Genomic DNA, 15,593 nt, shown 5'->3' on the forward strand with positions numbered 1-15,593 from the left:
ACCTCTATTGTCTGTCTGCATGGGTGTCATAAAGTTTTCCACTTCTGTCTTAAGAAGTGTGAAGTTGGCTTTGGAGAAATTTTTTATGGTGGTTTTCCTAATGGGGAGTGGGGATGGGATGTGGATGTCTAGGGTGATTAGCTTGTGGTCAGATCTAACCAATGAGTAATTGACCTCTGGTGTGGAACACTGGTCGCCCATGTTGGTAATGACCAGGTCTAGGATATTGCTGCTCCTGGTGGAGGGAAGATAAGTGCTCTGTTGCTCATGCTACATCTGTTTTCAATGTGTAATTGTTTTCTTTATCAAATGGCCATCATCAGTGTTTGTAGTATAGAATTTGAAAGCAGTATTAGTAGCACAACAGGTAGCATACTTACCTTTGGTGCAGACGGCTGTGGTTCAACTCCCATACCATGTACATATACATGCAGTGCTGATATTGCAGTGCCTCCTAAAAGGGGGATTGGGGTTGCTGCACTCCTGAGTGTGTCCTTCTTTGGATGAGATGCTTAGTGACTATGAACTTATTGCCAGTTTGACTGCTGTTCTGTATTGCAATATTACCAGCGTACCAATTTTTTAAATGTAACATGGGCAGTTTAATCTTCAAGAGCAGCAGGCACTGAATTTGTACATGCAACATTAAAATGTACAGTTGTTTGCCAGCACCAACCTCTTTATTAGTTACAGATGTCTTTAATGTAGAATTATTTAGCTGATGTTTACTTCTGCAGAGAGTATATATATTGACTGATATTGGTGGATTGCAATGACAGAAATGTGAGTGACCTTTTGTGATTGAAATGTTCTGTAATGGATAGTTTTGTTCTTATTGGTTCATACATTTTGTTCTATTGTTTACTGGAAAAAATGTTCAAACCTGCAAATTTAATACACACTCTAAGCAGTGGTATTGTATTATACAAGGAGTATAATTTACTGCAATTAGGATGGCGCATAAAAGAACACATGCATGTATGCATGCATGGTCCAAAAAATGTGTGCAAGGGGTATATGGTTTGAAAACAGCCCAAAGATAAACAATCTGCCACTGGCAAGATTCATTTTCTTTGAATGTGGGTTTTAACGCCATTTCAATGAATGTGAGTTTCAAGGGCAGAGAAGCTTGCTGTTCAAAATAAATCTGTATTCATTGTGAGACTGTATTGTTTTGTTTAGCAAATGGCTATCAGTGTTTGTGCTACAAAATTTGAAACTTAAATATCTCTATCATTGTAGTAGTAAAGAAGAAAATAGAATGCACACTGACAGGTTTAAACAGTGTTTATGGTAACTGGGGAGAAAGAGCCAAGTAATGGTACACTGGAAGGGCTGGGGGGTGCTGCTGGGGGGAGGGACTGTTGCTGGTCTATTACCCTGCTTAGGGCCCCTCTTGACCATGATCTGGCTCTGTATCAGCAAGGAACATGCATAACACATATAACACTGAGGATCTCAAAATCATATTGGATTATGAACGAGTCAGCAATCGTAACCACTTTATCATGTGTTCAAGTTATGAATGTCAAGAAATTCACCTTGGGAGTGAAGCTTGAGAGATGATTCTTGGCATCCAAGTCAAAAACACATAGTACAGGGTTATGATTGGAGAACCAATCATATCTTTTATAGCATGGATTTTTCTCTCTCCATGTTCTACTAGTTAGAGTAAAAATTGAAAAAATGTTTTGGTGGCATTCATAACTGGTAAAGCAGTTAATGCGTGCTGTCAAGTGGACAGCAAAACACAAAAGGTACAGGGAATATTTTGTAACAATGTTAGGAATAGGTTAGAGGCACAGCAGGCAGAAATGAAACTGTTTTTTGAGTTCCTCTTCTGTGATTTACTGGCTGACACTGTCATTTGTGCGAAACCTGATCTTAGCAGTTCTTAGGGAGGTGTTAAACAATTGTTAAGATCATTTCTCACACTACTGCAGAGCTTAAGTGGTTTGTCTTTTTGCTGATATTGGAGTATAGTCAAGGTGCTGCATGCACTACAAAACTATCTACATTATTTACTGTATTTATGTAGTTCGTTTATTAACACATCCTTACACATCATTGGTATCTTTGTCATCAATATTTGGAAACATTTTATCACTATTCTACAGCTGATATTCATAATAAAAAAAACATTTTCACACTTTACAGGTATCCTCCTAGGAGCTGTCATAAGACATTTTTATAAGACTGGCCAAAATCCAGCTCACCTTGACATCTTTTTTATTTGTTTGCCTATTCCTAGGCATTATCCCTTGTAAGCAAAGTGGCAAGCCCAGTTTCTTCTGCCTGGAAAGAAATTTCATTTAGTTCTCTGGAAGAGCTATCACACTTCCATTATGTCGCTGAACAATCCCAGAAAATGTGTTTTACTCCCCACTCCCTCTCTTCCACTTCTCCAGCATCCTAAATGTTGCTGTGTACCTTTTTTATATAGCCATTTAGGTGTTAAATACCAGAAATGGGGAGTACTCATCTGTTGATCTTTCAGTCTTACCCATTTCTTCGATTATTATGCCCCAGCTGAGACTGCTTCCCATTCCTCCTCATCTATCTGTACTTCATCCCATTCTGTTTATATTCTCTGGATCCTTATCTGGATTGGATTTTATTTTATATCACCTAGATCCTCATATATTATGCCTGTCCTTTTTTTCTTTTAATAAAGGCCCATTCCTTCCACATCACGATTTATTTTTGAATGCTGCATGTGCTATGTATATGCCAAGCTGTTCAAATATAAAGCAATTCTCTCTGGATAGATTATATTCCCTACAAAGTAGGTCAAACACCTTATAGGGTTCCCCATCAAATGTCTTAATATAGGACCATTTTGTAAGCCCTCCACTCTCTCATACAGTTTTTTTCCCAAGCTGCAATTGTGCAACATACCTCTGGAAGCTCCTTTAGGGTCTATATCAGTTTGTTGAACTGCTATTCCTTGAACCGACATAATTGAACTTCCCTTCATCGAATGTTCAAATCAGCAAACGCTTTTCCCAGGTAAGGAAAATAGCTGGCAAACATATAGAAATTTCCCTATATATATATATATATATATATATATATATATATATATATATATATATATATATATATAGTGTGTGTGTGTTTGTGTAGGGGGCATAGCCCCCCAGTTTATTGGGTTTAGTTTAATGTGTTTGTGTGTCAGGTGGTATACTGGCCAACTAGTTTCCTAACCTGGGAAAAGCATTCACTGATTTGAACGTTTGATGACAGGAGGTTCGATGATGTTGGTTTGATGAATAGCAGTTCGATGTAAGTAGATTTCGATGAAACAATATAGACCCGCTACTTTATGTTGCCTATAGGCCTAAGTCTAGAACCTAATTCTTCTATTTTTTGAGACCTTATTCCCATGACAACACCCATTCCAGTATTATTCCATTCCTTCTGTCAGGAATTGTTACCTGTGTCTTATAATATCATTTGGTTCTGTCCATACGTAAACTAGTTGGGCAAGTTGACAGGCTAGTGAATACCTGTGAATATCTGTAAGGCCCAACCTCCATACCTTAAAAAGAGTTGTGCTTTTAAGAACGAGAATCTCTTGACTGTATATCCTAACACTGTCCCATTTCTCAGGGGTTACAGTTCTGCTAAATTTGAATGGGACATTGGTACAGCCAAATTTCACAGTGTAAATAGTACATGTGGTAGCACCATCACCTTTATAGCTTTTATTCTCTCTGAAATTGTCTGAAAGGTTACAAACTTTCTCCCAATCCTCCTTGAACCTTTCAAGCAGAAGGGACAAATTCTTATTATACATTTCCATCTTGGTTTTCCACACCAAAAGTTCTAGATATTTTGGAAATATTTTCTCTTGTAAGCTCCAGGTATGTCCATTTCCTGTTTGTTCCCCAGCCTTCAGTATAACTGATTTATGAAGCTAATATCATGTCCTCCCCATGGTCGAGTGGGCGTTCGAAAGACATGCGTTGAATGGGCGTGCCTTCGTTGAAGGTTGGGCGTCGGGCTGGCAACTCGACACCATAAAAACCAACTGCCAATCATTAGCAGACCGGAGTTCCGCTGTGGTGACCCCTAACCGGGAAAAGACGAAAGACAAACAACAACAACAACTTTGAAGCTAATATCCCTTTCAATATACCTCTTATATCACTACTAATTAGCAAACAATCATCTGAAAATAAAGCATGCTGGCACTTGTATTTCCTGTCTTTTCACTCAATAAACCCCCTCACTTTACAGGCAAGCTCTTCCATAATTAATAAGTGTAATTTACAACCCTGGTTAGACCCTTTTGTTATGACTACTTGTTCTGACAAGCCCCCATTTATCCATACTCTAAATGTGAGCTTTGTGTAAAGCCATTCTATTCATTTAACATGCATGTCTACAAAATTCCTTTCCTTTCTTTTAGGACTTTAAACAGAAATTTCCTGTTAACAGAATCAAATTACTTTTAAATATCAAACAGGTAGGTGGGCAGTCCTTATGGACTCTACTGATTGTTCCCCTAAAATGTCTGCTGTACCATTACCATTCCCATCTATCTAGCTGTTGCTACAGCTGTTAATAATTATATTGCAAAAGACTCTTCGTATTATGGGAATACTCTTTAGCAGAGAAAAAAAACATATCCACACATGGTCAACATGCATAACAGCCACACAGATATAACCCATGTGGTCCAATTTATTCCCCTACCAAGTTCATGTGAGCACCGTGATGCAAGTCTTTCCATGTAAGAGGCTAGTCCCTGGGGCCATGAGTTTGCAAGTCCCTATTTTACATGCATTTCAGAGACAGAAAATATACAAAACACTTTCAGCGAAACATGGTTAGTCCATTGCAAAGGAGAGGTTGCACATATTTCTAGAATATAAAGGTGTGCAGTCATTAGAACATTATTCTATAAGTATGCAACAGATTCATCTCTCATTTATATTTCTGTCCAGCCTGTCCAAGCCTCAGGGGACCAGCAATGCTCATCAGCAGTGTCAAGGGAGCCAGAGAAAATCTCTACTGGATTTCTCTGGAGCAGTCACTGAATCAGTCCTGTGTCAGCATAGCCTTTTCTACATCCCTGGTTAATCCAATCTCTTGAATACTTATTGTTTTAGTTTGTGTACTTTTCCCCTCAGATTGATCCTTTTCTTGTTGTACTATTAATCGTCTCTAGATGGTGGTTGATTTCTCTGTATCTGTCACTGCAGTCACTGTTTCTTGGCTCCTTTCCACTCTACCTCTACCTTTACCTCTGAAAGTATTTCTTCGAAGTGTTCATCTACTGTCAATTTTAAGTGTTTTTTGCTATATTCAGGAAGTTCACAGCATCCTCCACTCTCAACAAAGTACATTTGTCCCCATCTGCTTTAAACAGAAAGATAGCTGGGCATATCACGAGTTATGTAGTTGAGATGGAGCAGTTCTTTTTGTATTCTCAACATTTGTTATCTCAGAACATACAGTTTTTGTGTGTAGTCTGCTAAAAGATAAGCATATAATTTCCTCTATGGATTTCCACCATGCTCAGTACTGTTTCTCACCAGGCCATTTCTACTGCTTGCTGAACTCAGGGTATTAGCATGTGCCTGAGCATTTCCTTTCAGGTCCGCATGTTCTTCCCTTTGTTCCCCACTCTATAAATCCTTTCAGTTGATGGGTTTGAATATGAAGGTATATGTACTACCTCCTTAAATAAGCATTCCATTAACAGTCTTAATTCTTTCTAAGGGATGTTTTCAAGTATTCCATTTATTCTGATAATTACGCTATGAAAGCAGTTTTCTAGATTGTTTATTTTACCTGCTTGTCTCCTGCATTCCTTATCCAGTTCAGTTCTTTGCATTTCTACTGGCACTTTTATTGTAACCAGACTTTTGTGGGCTACCCCAGTCATTTCTATAGTGTTTTTCATATTGCTCATCTTTTTTTGTTGAGCCATGGCGACAATGTGAGGCCTCAGTTTCTGCTGCCACTACAGATAGTTTCTCAAAGTGAAATAAGCATTCTTTTTTTTCTGATGATACCATTGTAAAGCTTTCTAGCAAGGGTTTCTGGCTCCACTCCACCTTCACCCATTCTGTTGTGAAAGAAAAATAAATCCTTTGTATAAGCAGTTAGAAGAAAGAAAATAATTACACATTTGTTGCAGTGGAGCTCACTCACAAAGCAGCCATCTTCCACTTGGGCTACGCACACCATATTTGTTCATGTCATACCTAGTATACAATTTTCTGTTCAGAAATGATTGATGGTGGTCATTTTTTTTTATATTTTGCTGTACATTCTCACTTATTTACAACTAACCACATCCTGATTGTTTACTTAGTTCTGCAGCTCACTGGTTACAATACACAATGCAATTAGCTACATTTTCCCTGGGATTCACAAAGGTTCTCTCTGCCTATGCAAACTGTCCAGTGTGAGTTGGTCAATTAGTACAATGGATATAATCTCCAACTTAGAGACATGGGAAGGCCAAACAAATACCTCATTAGTGTCTTATTACTATGCCTGTGAATAGAACAATGCCCTGTCTTCTGCTTACCAGCCCATACATTTCAGTAACATAGGCACACTGCTAAGACACACACACACACACACACACACACACACACACACACACACACACACACACACACACACACACACACACACACACACACACACACACACACATTCCACTGCATTACTGGCCCTACAGAGCTGGAAATACACACACACACATATGCACACCCAATGATGCTTCTGCTATACTCACCTGCTCCATAAATCATTCCAGAGGAAAAAGATCAACATAGAACAATTCTCTAACTCACTTTACTGAGTTAATCAGGAGCTACAGCTATGTCTGGGAAAGAGTACATGGCTAATGAGTATTAGCCACTTCCTTAGCTTTCCCAGTGAAACCACTGACCATGCCAAGGGTAAACCACAGTGGGAGACTGATCTCTGAATCAGAATGGCATATAATGATACACAAACCTTCTAAATTAAGGTTTCTGCATAAAAGTAAGCTTTTCTGAATATAGCTATTAGTATGTAAGTTATAAAATATATTTTTAATCACTTTCAAAGCTTCACATTTATTATATGTACCAATGGTCAAATATCTTCTTACAAAAACTTTTTTCCTGTGACCATTAAAATGTTACAGAATACAAAATATGTAGAAAATATTACTTATGCATTAAGGATTTCTGAGACTGATTAGGACTGCTTGATAGTATTTTGTAAGTAAATGTTTTTCCTTCAAAAATATTTTACAAAGAACGAACCTCAGCTGAATGCACAATATGATGCCGCACAAGTTCCAGAAGCTTTTTTGAACCCTGAAAGAAAGTTTAATAAAATGAATATGCCATTAGCTTGACAACATGAAACAAATATGGCTCAATAAGCATTGAAGACTATTTAGGTCTTACATGTTTTACAATATGACCCATACCTGAGATGACAGTAAGAAATCGTAGATACCCTTCTCTAAGCCATCCATAGCAGTATTACTTGGAGCAAAGACAGTATGAGGTCCAGGGAGCTCTAGTGTCTGGGCAAGATTAGTTGCCTGATGCAAGAAAAAAAAAACACTATATTAAGTATTCAGAGCACAAGAGACAATTACATGCTGCCCTTTTAAATGATCTTTTCCCAGTTCTTACCTGTAGTAACATTCTGAATTTTTTATATCTTCCATTGTCTCCTAATATTTCCAGTATTGTTTTCTGAAAAGAAGAAACCTACATTTATAAAATGAGTACAACAATTTATTGTTTAATCATTAGCTTTGTGTAAAGTAAAACTTTTGATACTACATAACAGCCTTCCCAATGAGTATACCGGGCAGTGGATTTTAACATTGTCTATGGGAACAATGATACATTTTCAGCAGTCTTTATGGCTGCTACCCATGCATGAAATGCTCTAGTGCATAGTGGCAAACATGTTGAGCTGCTAGCACCTTCATTTATTTACTAAGTGCTAATTAAGAACCTTTGGAAACTAAATTATACTGCTCTTTCTAACACAAAGATGGAAGGGCTAGATGGACTTATTCATTTTACTCTTAATTTGCAATGGTTCCATAACTGTCCACCCTGTTTATACTGAAATAAATTAAATCATCTTTAATTATGAGGAAAGAGAAATCTGGAGACATTCACAGAGTAATTGTCCAATCTTTTCAACACCTCTTTTTGCATGTTTTCTTTATATAATAAAATGCTAAAATTTTGTAGTAAGGTATCATCCAATATTTTTAATGGCTTATAACAGGAAAATGAAGCCTGGGAAGTAACAAAATAGTTCGGACTCATATTTGTTCAGCTGTCTTCGCAATACTACCACCACTAGATACAATACAATAAATCAGGCGTGGCCAAAATAGACCATTCTACCTAAGTAGAAATTATAACAAATTCCCTAAAGTACTCAACAAATATAGATATTGTCACTCAATCTTACTCATGCATGGAATGGAATCGAACACCAAACAACCCTTTAAGAAAACCAGTTTACAGTTTCATTTGTGTTAGTCATTGTTCTTAATAACCTTACTTCTAAGACATCTGCACTTTTACTTAAAACCTAAACAGTTCCACTTTAACTTGTCTTTTGTGATTGTATAAACTTGATGAAGATTGTCCTCCTCTTTAATTTATTGAAAACAAAGCCAAGTAATTAATCATCCTTCATACTCTAATCTCTCAACACCCTTAATGAGCTTTGTAAACGTTGGCTACACTATTTTGATCTTCCTTAAGTAGTTGTTCTAGAATTGTGTTCAGAAGATACCATCAAATTCCAATTTTGGTTTAAACAGCTATGGAAGATGATTTCATACTATTAGTTCTTTTGAATTTAATTTATCTTCTGATGCATCCTGTTGACTCATGACAGCCGTTTAGTATACCATCCAAATGTACCTTAAAGTTTAAATTCTTATCGGCCATTAATACAAAACTCTGTATGTGTATTACATCTTATAAACAAAAATACTGTCAGTTGTAACTCTGTCAAATAAAATATTGTCCTATTCTTTTTATCAACCATGTTCAACCTGGCCATGTTATTTCGGTTATCTAAACAATGCTAAAAAATGTTATGATCAGGTGACTGTTTAATCAGTTTTAAAATCATCTGCACATAGGCAGTAAAAGATATCCAGGACCACTATCTATAAACCAAATAAGTATGGCCCAAGAGTTGATCCCTGAAGAACAACTTTATTATAGCCCTTTAGGTGACCACTGTGAATGCCAGTTTGAAGTTGCCAAGTTCTGTCTGAGTTATTTAGCAATTCATGTTACCCGTTAGTAAGATAAATGTAACGTGACCATTTTATCCAGTAATATTTGGTGTTGTGACCATTTTATCCAGTAATATTTGATGTAGTGCACATTCCAAAATGCTAAAGTCTATGTATATGACATCACCCTTGACTTGTCACCTATTTCTTTTGCTATGTTATCATAAAAAATATTGGTTACATGTTACAGTAGAGTGACTTTTAATGATGTGTGCTGTCAAAAATAATGCTGTCCTAAATCATGTAACTTTTCTATTTCTGAAGTACAGTGTTTTCCATAATTTACATCATATTTGATGATAAATTAGCTTGTGGTTATCCATACCATTATGAGACACCTATACTGTTTTAGTCATTGGGATTTCTGCATTCTTGCTGCTCCTTTGTAAAAATCAGTTTCAGAGGGTTAACCAACTGTTCTCATGTGGTTTAGAGACATTTATTAAATTGCCCATTGCTGCATGACAATATCTTATAAACAAATTTACTTAGCATATCATTAAGGTCTTGTTCTTCCAGGATCAAATTACTGATGTCAGATTTCTCCCCCAAATTATTCTTTCTCTACATTCAGTCCCAAAGCTGCAGTAACATGAGCAGTGCGTACATTTACTACTGGAGGTCTAGCACTAGCTATCCTTTTCTGATATGTAATACTTTCCATGGATTGCACTTTACTTTTACCTTTTCTATTAAAAGGAATTTTGGTTGTCTTTCATTTATTTGATCAGCCTTTCTTTATTCTCTTATTCATCTTTTTACCACCTAGCTTAACTTAAACAACTTGTTATATTTTACTTTTGTATGCCATCATTTTAACATCTTTCCACTTCCTAAACAATTTATTTAAATCATTTAATGTCCTTATTAATACCCTTGCATTAGTACTCGGTGTAAAACAATTAAGTCCCTATTTCTCATCAAGTTATGATATCATTTTATTTTTGATAGTTAGAATCTTACATTTTAAGATGTTCCACAGTTAGTGTACAGCTTGAAAACATGATTTAATTTACTTCATGAATTATATTTAATCTGCATTGTCACTTGTTCATCAATACTCTGATGTTCCTTCCCATTACAAAAGTGTGCTCTGTAACCTTTAAGTAAGCAAACACCATCCTTACTCCATGTGTTAGTTATTATCACAATATTAGCAGTAACAATGTTGCTATTGCTGCAGGTAAACAAAATGTTAAATTTATTTGAAACTATAACACAAAACTGCCACCAAAGCTTTAGAAATCACTTGTCCTGCACAAAACAGATCCAGAATAAAAAGCAAAACACCAGGACTTGGAGACGGCTGTAGAATCCAGTGTAAAAATCTTTATTCCACACAAGCAGTTTTGTGGGTAACCACACTTCTTCGGATGTCTAATACATTTTAAAAACAGCTCTAGGTTTAAATATCCTCTTGAGACACATGATTAAAACCAACCAATACATTGTTCTGGTGTGAACAAGTACTTTCAATTTAAAGCAACATTCTACAAGGTACATGCCATTAACTAAACTAGAAAACTGAATGTATATGTATACACTTCTAAAAGCCTATTTATAAAATATCTAGGTTGTAATTCAAATTTCCATAACATTTCAGTTTGCAATCTCAAGCACAGAATATATCTGCACATATTTACATTTCCCACTTATGTTCTCCAAAACACATACAAGCCTGTAACAAGAAGTCAGTAATTTATCATACAAACAATTCCACAGCACATGTTACCTAAAAAGTTGCCTGGACTTTAACTTAGGACATTTCAATTTACAGTCACAAGCAAAGAATATATCTGCACATGTTTACATTTTCCACTTATGTTCTCCAAAACACATACAAACCTGTAATAAGAAGTCAGTTATTTATCATATGAACAATTCCACAGCAATTTTTTCCCTAAAAAGCTGCCTAGACTTTAACTTAGGATGGAGGGGTATATATTCATTTAATCCATGACCTCTATCAGCCCTTAATCTTACTACCCACTTAGATTCAACCTCTTCAGTGATGTTCCATAGATCCCCCTTCTTATACTCTCATATGTTCTCCCTATAACTAGAAATTTAAAGACATGTTCCATATCTCACTTACTCACAAAGGTTAGAAACAATAAAAACTTTGACCCTGCCAAATTCCAACAAGAACTAAACTCATGTAATTGGTCTATTCTAAAACACCTCCCCTTAGAGGAAGTAGTAGCATACTTTAACAACAAATTCCTTGAGATCCTTGATTTGCATGCACCTGTTCATTCAAAGAGAACCAAGGCAAAAACTGTGCCATGGCTTTCTATAGAGTCTAAACTCAAAATTACCCTTAGAAACAAAGCATGGGCTTTATGGTGTTCTTCTAAAGACCCTCAAGATCACATTAAATACAGGCAATCCAGGAACGAAACCAAAAAATCAATTTTACAAGACAAAAAACCACGCTACTGTAATTTACAGACAGTAAATCAAAATAACCCTCAGAAGTTTTGGGCAGGTTTAAATAATCTACTACATCCTGGACAAACTTCAACCCCAATCCCTGCTGCTACTATTGATAAAACCCCTGAAGATGTTTCTGATAGTTTTAACCAATTCTTTACTGAGACAATTCAAGCCCTAGCTAGCCAACTACCTCCTAGCTCCCCTTGTCCTGATAGTAGCACCCCTAGAAACCTACTCGCGTTCAGCTTCCAACCAGTCACCACTTCACTTATCCGTACCTTGATCAAAAAATTAAAACCCACTACCTACACTTTCTGCTGATCAACTCCCTGCCGAGTACCTACAAAAATCAGCTGATGCTATTGCTTACCCCGTCTCAATACTAATCAATCGAACCATAGAAGAAGCTAAAATTTCCACCATCTGGAAAATATCCTATGTAATCCCACTTCACAAAGGAGGCAGCTCTACTGAATTCTCTAATTATAGGCCAATAGCTATACTCTCTCCACTTGCAAAGATTATGGAAAAATGTATTCATAGACAACTCATGCACCACCTAATCCAGAATCGCCTTATGCAGACACTCAGCATGGCTTCCGTCCTCATCACAGTACTACTTCAGCCCTCCTAGCCTTTACCAACACCATAAACCATAATCGCAACAATAATTATATATCCTCAGCCCTCTTTTTGGAGCTTTCCAAGGCATTCGATATGGTTGATCACCAACTTTTAATCCACACCCTGCAAACATTCTGTCTAGATACTGGAACCCTCCAATGGTTTCAATCCTACCTGAATGGTCGACAGCAGGCTGTCCTCTGGCAGAACAAACTGCCTAACCTTCTACCTAACACCCTTGGAGTACCACAAGGCTCTCTACTAGGGCCCTTGCTGTTCTCCATCTTCATTAATGACCTTTATACTGTCATCCCAAAAGTCAGCTGTATCCAATATGCTGATGACTCTACTCTGATTTGCTCAGCCACATCTCCAGTAGAGTTATGGTCAGCTACCCAGACCAGCTTTAATACAATAGAAAACTGGCTTTCTGAACATCGTCTGATCCTAAATCCCAAAAAAACTAAAATGCTGTTATTTTCAGCAACACGTAGGTCTACCGCTTTCACCTTTACCATAAAATGAAATGATGGCACAATAATCTCCACTGACCCATCTACAAAACTATTAGGTGTCATCATAGACAATAATCTAAAATTTGACCTACATGTTAACCAAACTATCAAAACCATCAATAAAAAACTAGGGTCACTTTACAGAATAAAAGCCTTCCTAACCCCTCCAGCTAAAATTGCCATAGCTCGCTCTCACCTTCTTTCAACCCTTCTGTATGCATCCCCTCTACTCTCGAATTTAAACAAGACTATCCTTAACAAACTCTCAGTTTGCTACAACCACATTGCCAGGTTTGCCACTGGGCTGCCTTTTAGGACACATCATTGCATCAATCTAAATCAGCTTGGGTGGCTTGAACTACCCAGCCTAATCCAGTATAACCAACTGATTATGGCCTATAAAATCCTCTATAATCTGGACAATACTCCTGCACTTAAAAATATTATCACCCCCTATAACAATCCTAGACCGCTTCGATCCTCTAACAAACTATTAAATCAGACTAGCAAAATTAATAACACAGCCGGTGATTCTCTCTTTGCAAACTCTGTAAGTAGATCCTGGAACTCTCTTCCAGCTGATATTACCTTACTTTCCACCTTAGGTCAATTTAAAACTAGACTCAAACAACATTTGTCATTTAACTGGCTATGTCAATGTATCAAGCCTGGCTAACTCTCTCTAGAATGTGTAAAAATCTGTTAACCAGTTTACTGTGTAATTTAATTTAATCCTGACTTGTGCTCAGGATTAACTGTAACCTGTGGAACTTGTTTAACTTGCTTACTTATGTAATCTCTGTAAATAGTCTGTTTGTAATATGTAATGCTGGTATTATGTAATGCTGTATCTGCTTACCCTTGGAGCTTTTCTCCCCGGGCCTTTGCTGAAAATGGACATGCATCCAGTCGGACTATCCCGGTCAACAAATGTAAAATAAAATAAAATAAAAATAAATTAAAAAATATCATTGTTAATAGTGTGTCTGGCCAAAGCATTCACTTTAATTTTTACATTACATTTACTTTAATTAACATCAGATGACATTTTATTGGAGGAATGGGTCTATATCAGCAAATCAAAACGTGACTTACCCAAACACCTACACATCGACACATAATGATCAAACTACGAAAACTATGAACAGCCACTTCAGCAAATTGTTTCCCAGGGGAAAAAAATCACTTGGCTGTAGTCAGGGACTTGCCATTTTCCCCACTGTAGAGTGATCTCAGAGTTGGTATATTTAGTTAGGGGTATGTGGGGGGCAGAGCCTCCCACATCGGGGGGGTGTTGGTGGTGAAGCCCTCCCACTTTCGTATGATTTGACAGAGTGTTTGGGTTTTGGTCAGCCAAGTGATTTTTTTCCCCAGGGGAAAGACTTTGCTGAAGTGGCTGTTTGTAGTTTTCATAGTTCGATGTTAATGTGTCAATGATTAGGTGGTCGGGTATGTCATGTTTCGATTTGGTGATATACACCTGGAGGAATGTAACAAACCTAAGGAATTTGTTTTCTTGATAGAGGCTACCGTTTCACTTTACTAGATTTTGTTTACAGGAAAGTAAATTTTTACCAATTCTAAGGACACTCTTGGGCTGCCAAAGTTTAGGATATATTGCATACCCAGTAGATGTGGATAAAGCTCTTTTCATTACTTATGCTAATGAAACTGAGTATTTTAGACAAACTGTTTGGAAAATGAAAATAGTGCTAGGCAATTTAAATTTAAGGCACAAGTCCTAAAATTATTATTAAGAAAAGTGTATGTTTGAAGACATTACTGGAATGAAGGAGAATTAGTAGTAGCATAGTATCTTCCAAAAAAGAGTCAGGACTGTTCCTTGTGGAACATGTAGAAAGTATAGATATATTAGTACTGACATATTTTTTCATTTGGCTTATAGTGGCAAGGTATACAGTATTTAGGTAGATACACATATAGGCCTTGTGCATTTAGCCACATGTATAACCTGTCAGGCCTATTACATGGGTAAAATGATCAGAACTTTGGCTGAAAGGATTTATGAGCATTTATATGCGATCAAACATGTCAATTTGAAAAATGCTTTAGGAAAACATGCTTCAGTGTGCAAGAATTTCATGAAATTTCTCTTTTCAGTTGCTAAACAACCAGTTATTGATTTGAGGGGTGGGGATTTAATAATTTTTGGAAGTACAAGAGTCACATTGGCAATGTTTAACCCAGGTTCGAATGATGGTATTGCTTTAAACTGCATTTTAAAACAATTCGCATTGCATTGTTTTTAAATGTCCAAGTGTAGTCATGTAGTATGTTTAAATGTTGTATAAATAATGGTAAATGTTTTAATTTAATTATTTCTGATAAAATTCCTGATTAAAAAGAAAGAAAGCACTAATTTGTAGTGGTGCCTAGAGTTTGTTGTTTTGTTTTTCTGTCATTTGGTGGTTGAGTATTTTGTTAGTCTGATTACAATTTAGTTATTAGGCATGGGCTTTTTTTCTGTATTTGTTTATCTATCTATCTATCTATCTGTCTATCTATCTATCTATCTATCTATCTATCTATCTATCTGTCTATCTATGAGTTATCTGTAAAGACAGATACATTAGAGAGCAAAATGGACAATTATTAAAAGGAACGTAAAAACCAAGTTGAAGTGCTGAGAGAATCTGTTAAACAACAATCATCACAAATCTCGAGTATAGAAGAGGCAATGTCTGAATTGATGG

General features: G+C 36.6%; 1 protein-coding gene across 1 annotated transcript in view; it reads right to left on the bottom strand.

Annotated features, from left to right (window-relative positions):
* The window catches only part of STAB2 (stabilin 2), a 922,612-nt gene that overhangs the window by 597,884 nt on the left and 309,135 nt on the right, over positions 1 to 15,593 (bottom strand). The window contains exons 14-16 of the mRNA XM_044087850.1: positions 7,659 to 7,721; positions 7,448 to 7,564; positions 7,278 to 7,331 (exon numbers count right to left, since the gene is read on the bottom strand). Of these exons, the coding sequence (XP_043943785.1) occupies positions 7,278 to 7,331; positions 7,448 to 7,564; positions 7,659 to 7,721 (234 nt within the window). The remainder of the gene's footprint in view (positions 1 to 7,277; positions 7,332 to 7,447; positions 7,565 to 7,658; positions 7,722 to 15,593) is intronic.

This window comes from Protopterus annectens, chromosome 11.part0 (genome assembly GCF_019279795.1).
Source record: "Protopterus annectens isolate FY-2018-M chromosome 11.part0, PAN1.0, whole genome shotgun sequence".
Taxonomy (NCBI): Eukaryota; Metazoa; Chordata; order Ceratodontiformes; family Protopteridae; genus Protopterus; species Protopterus annectens.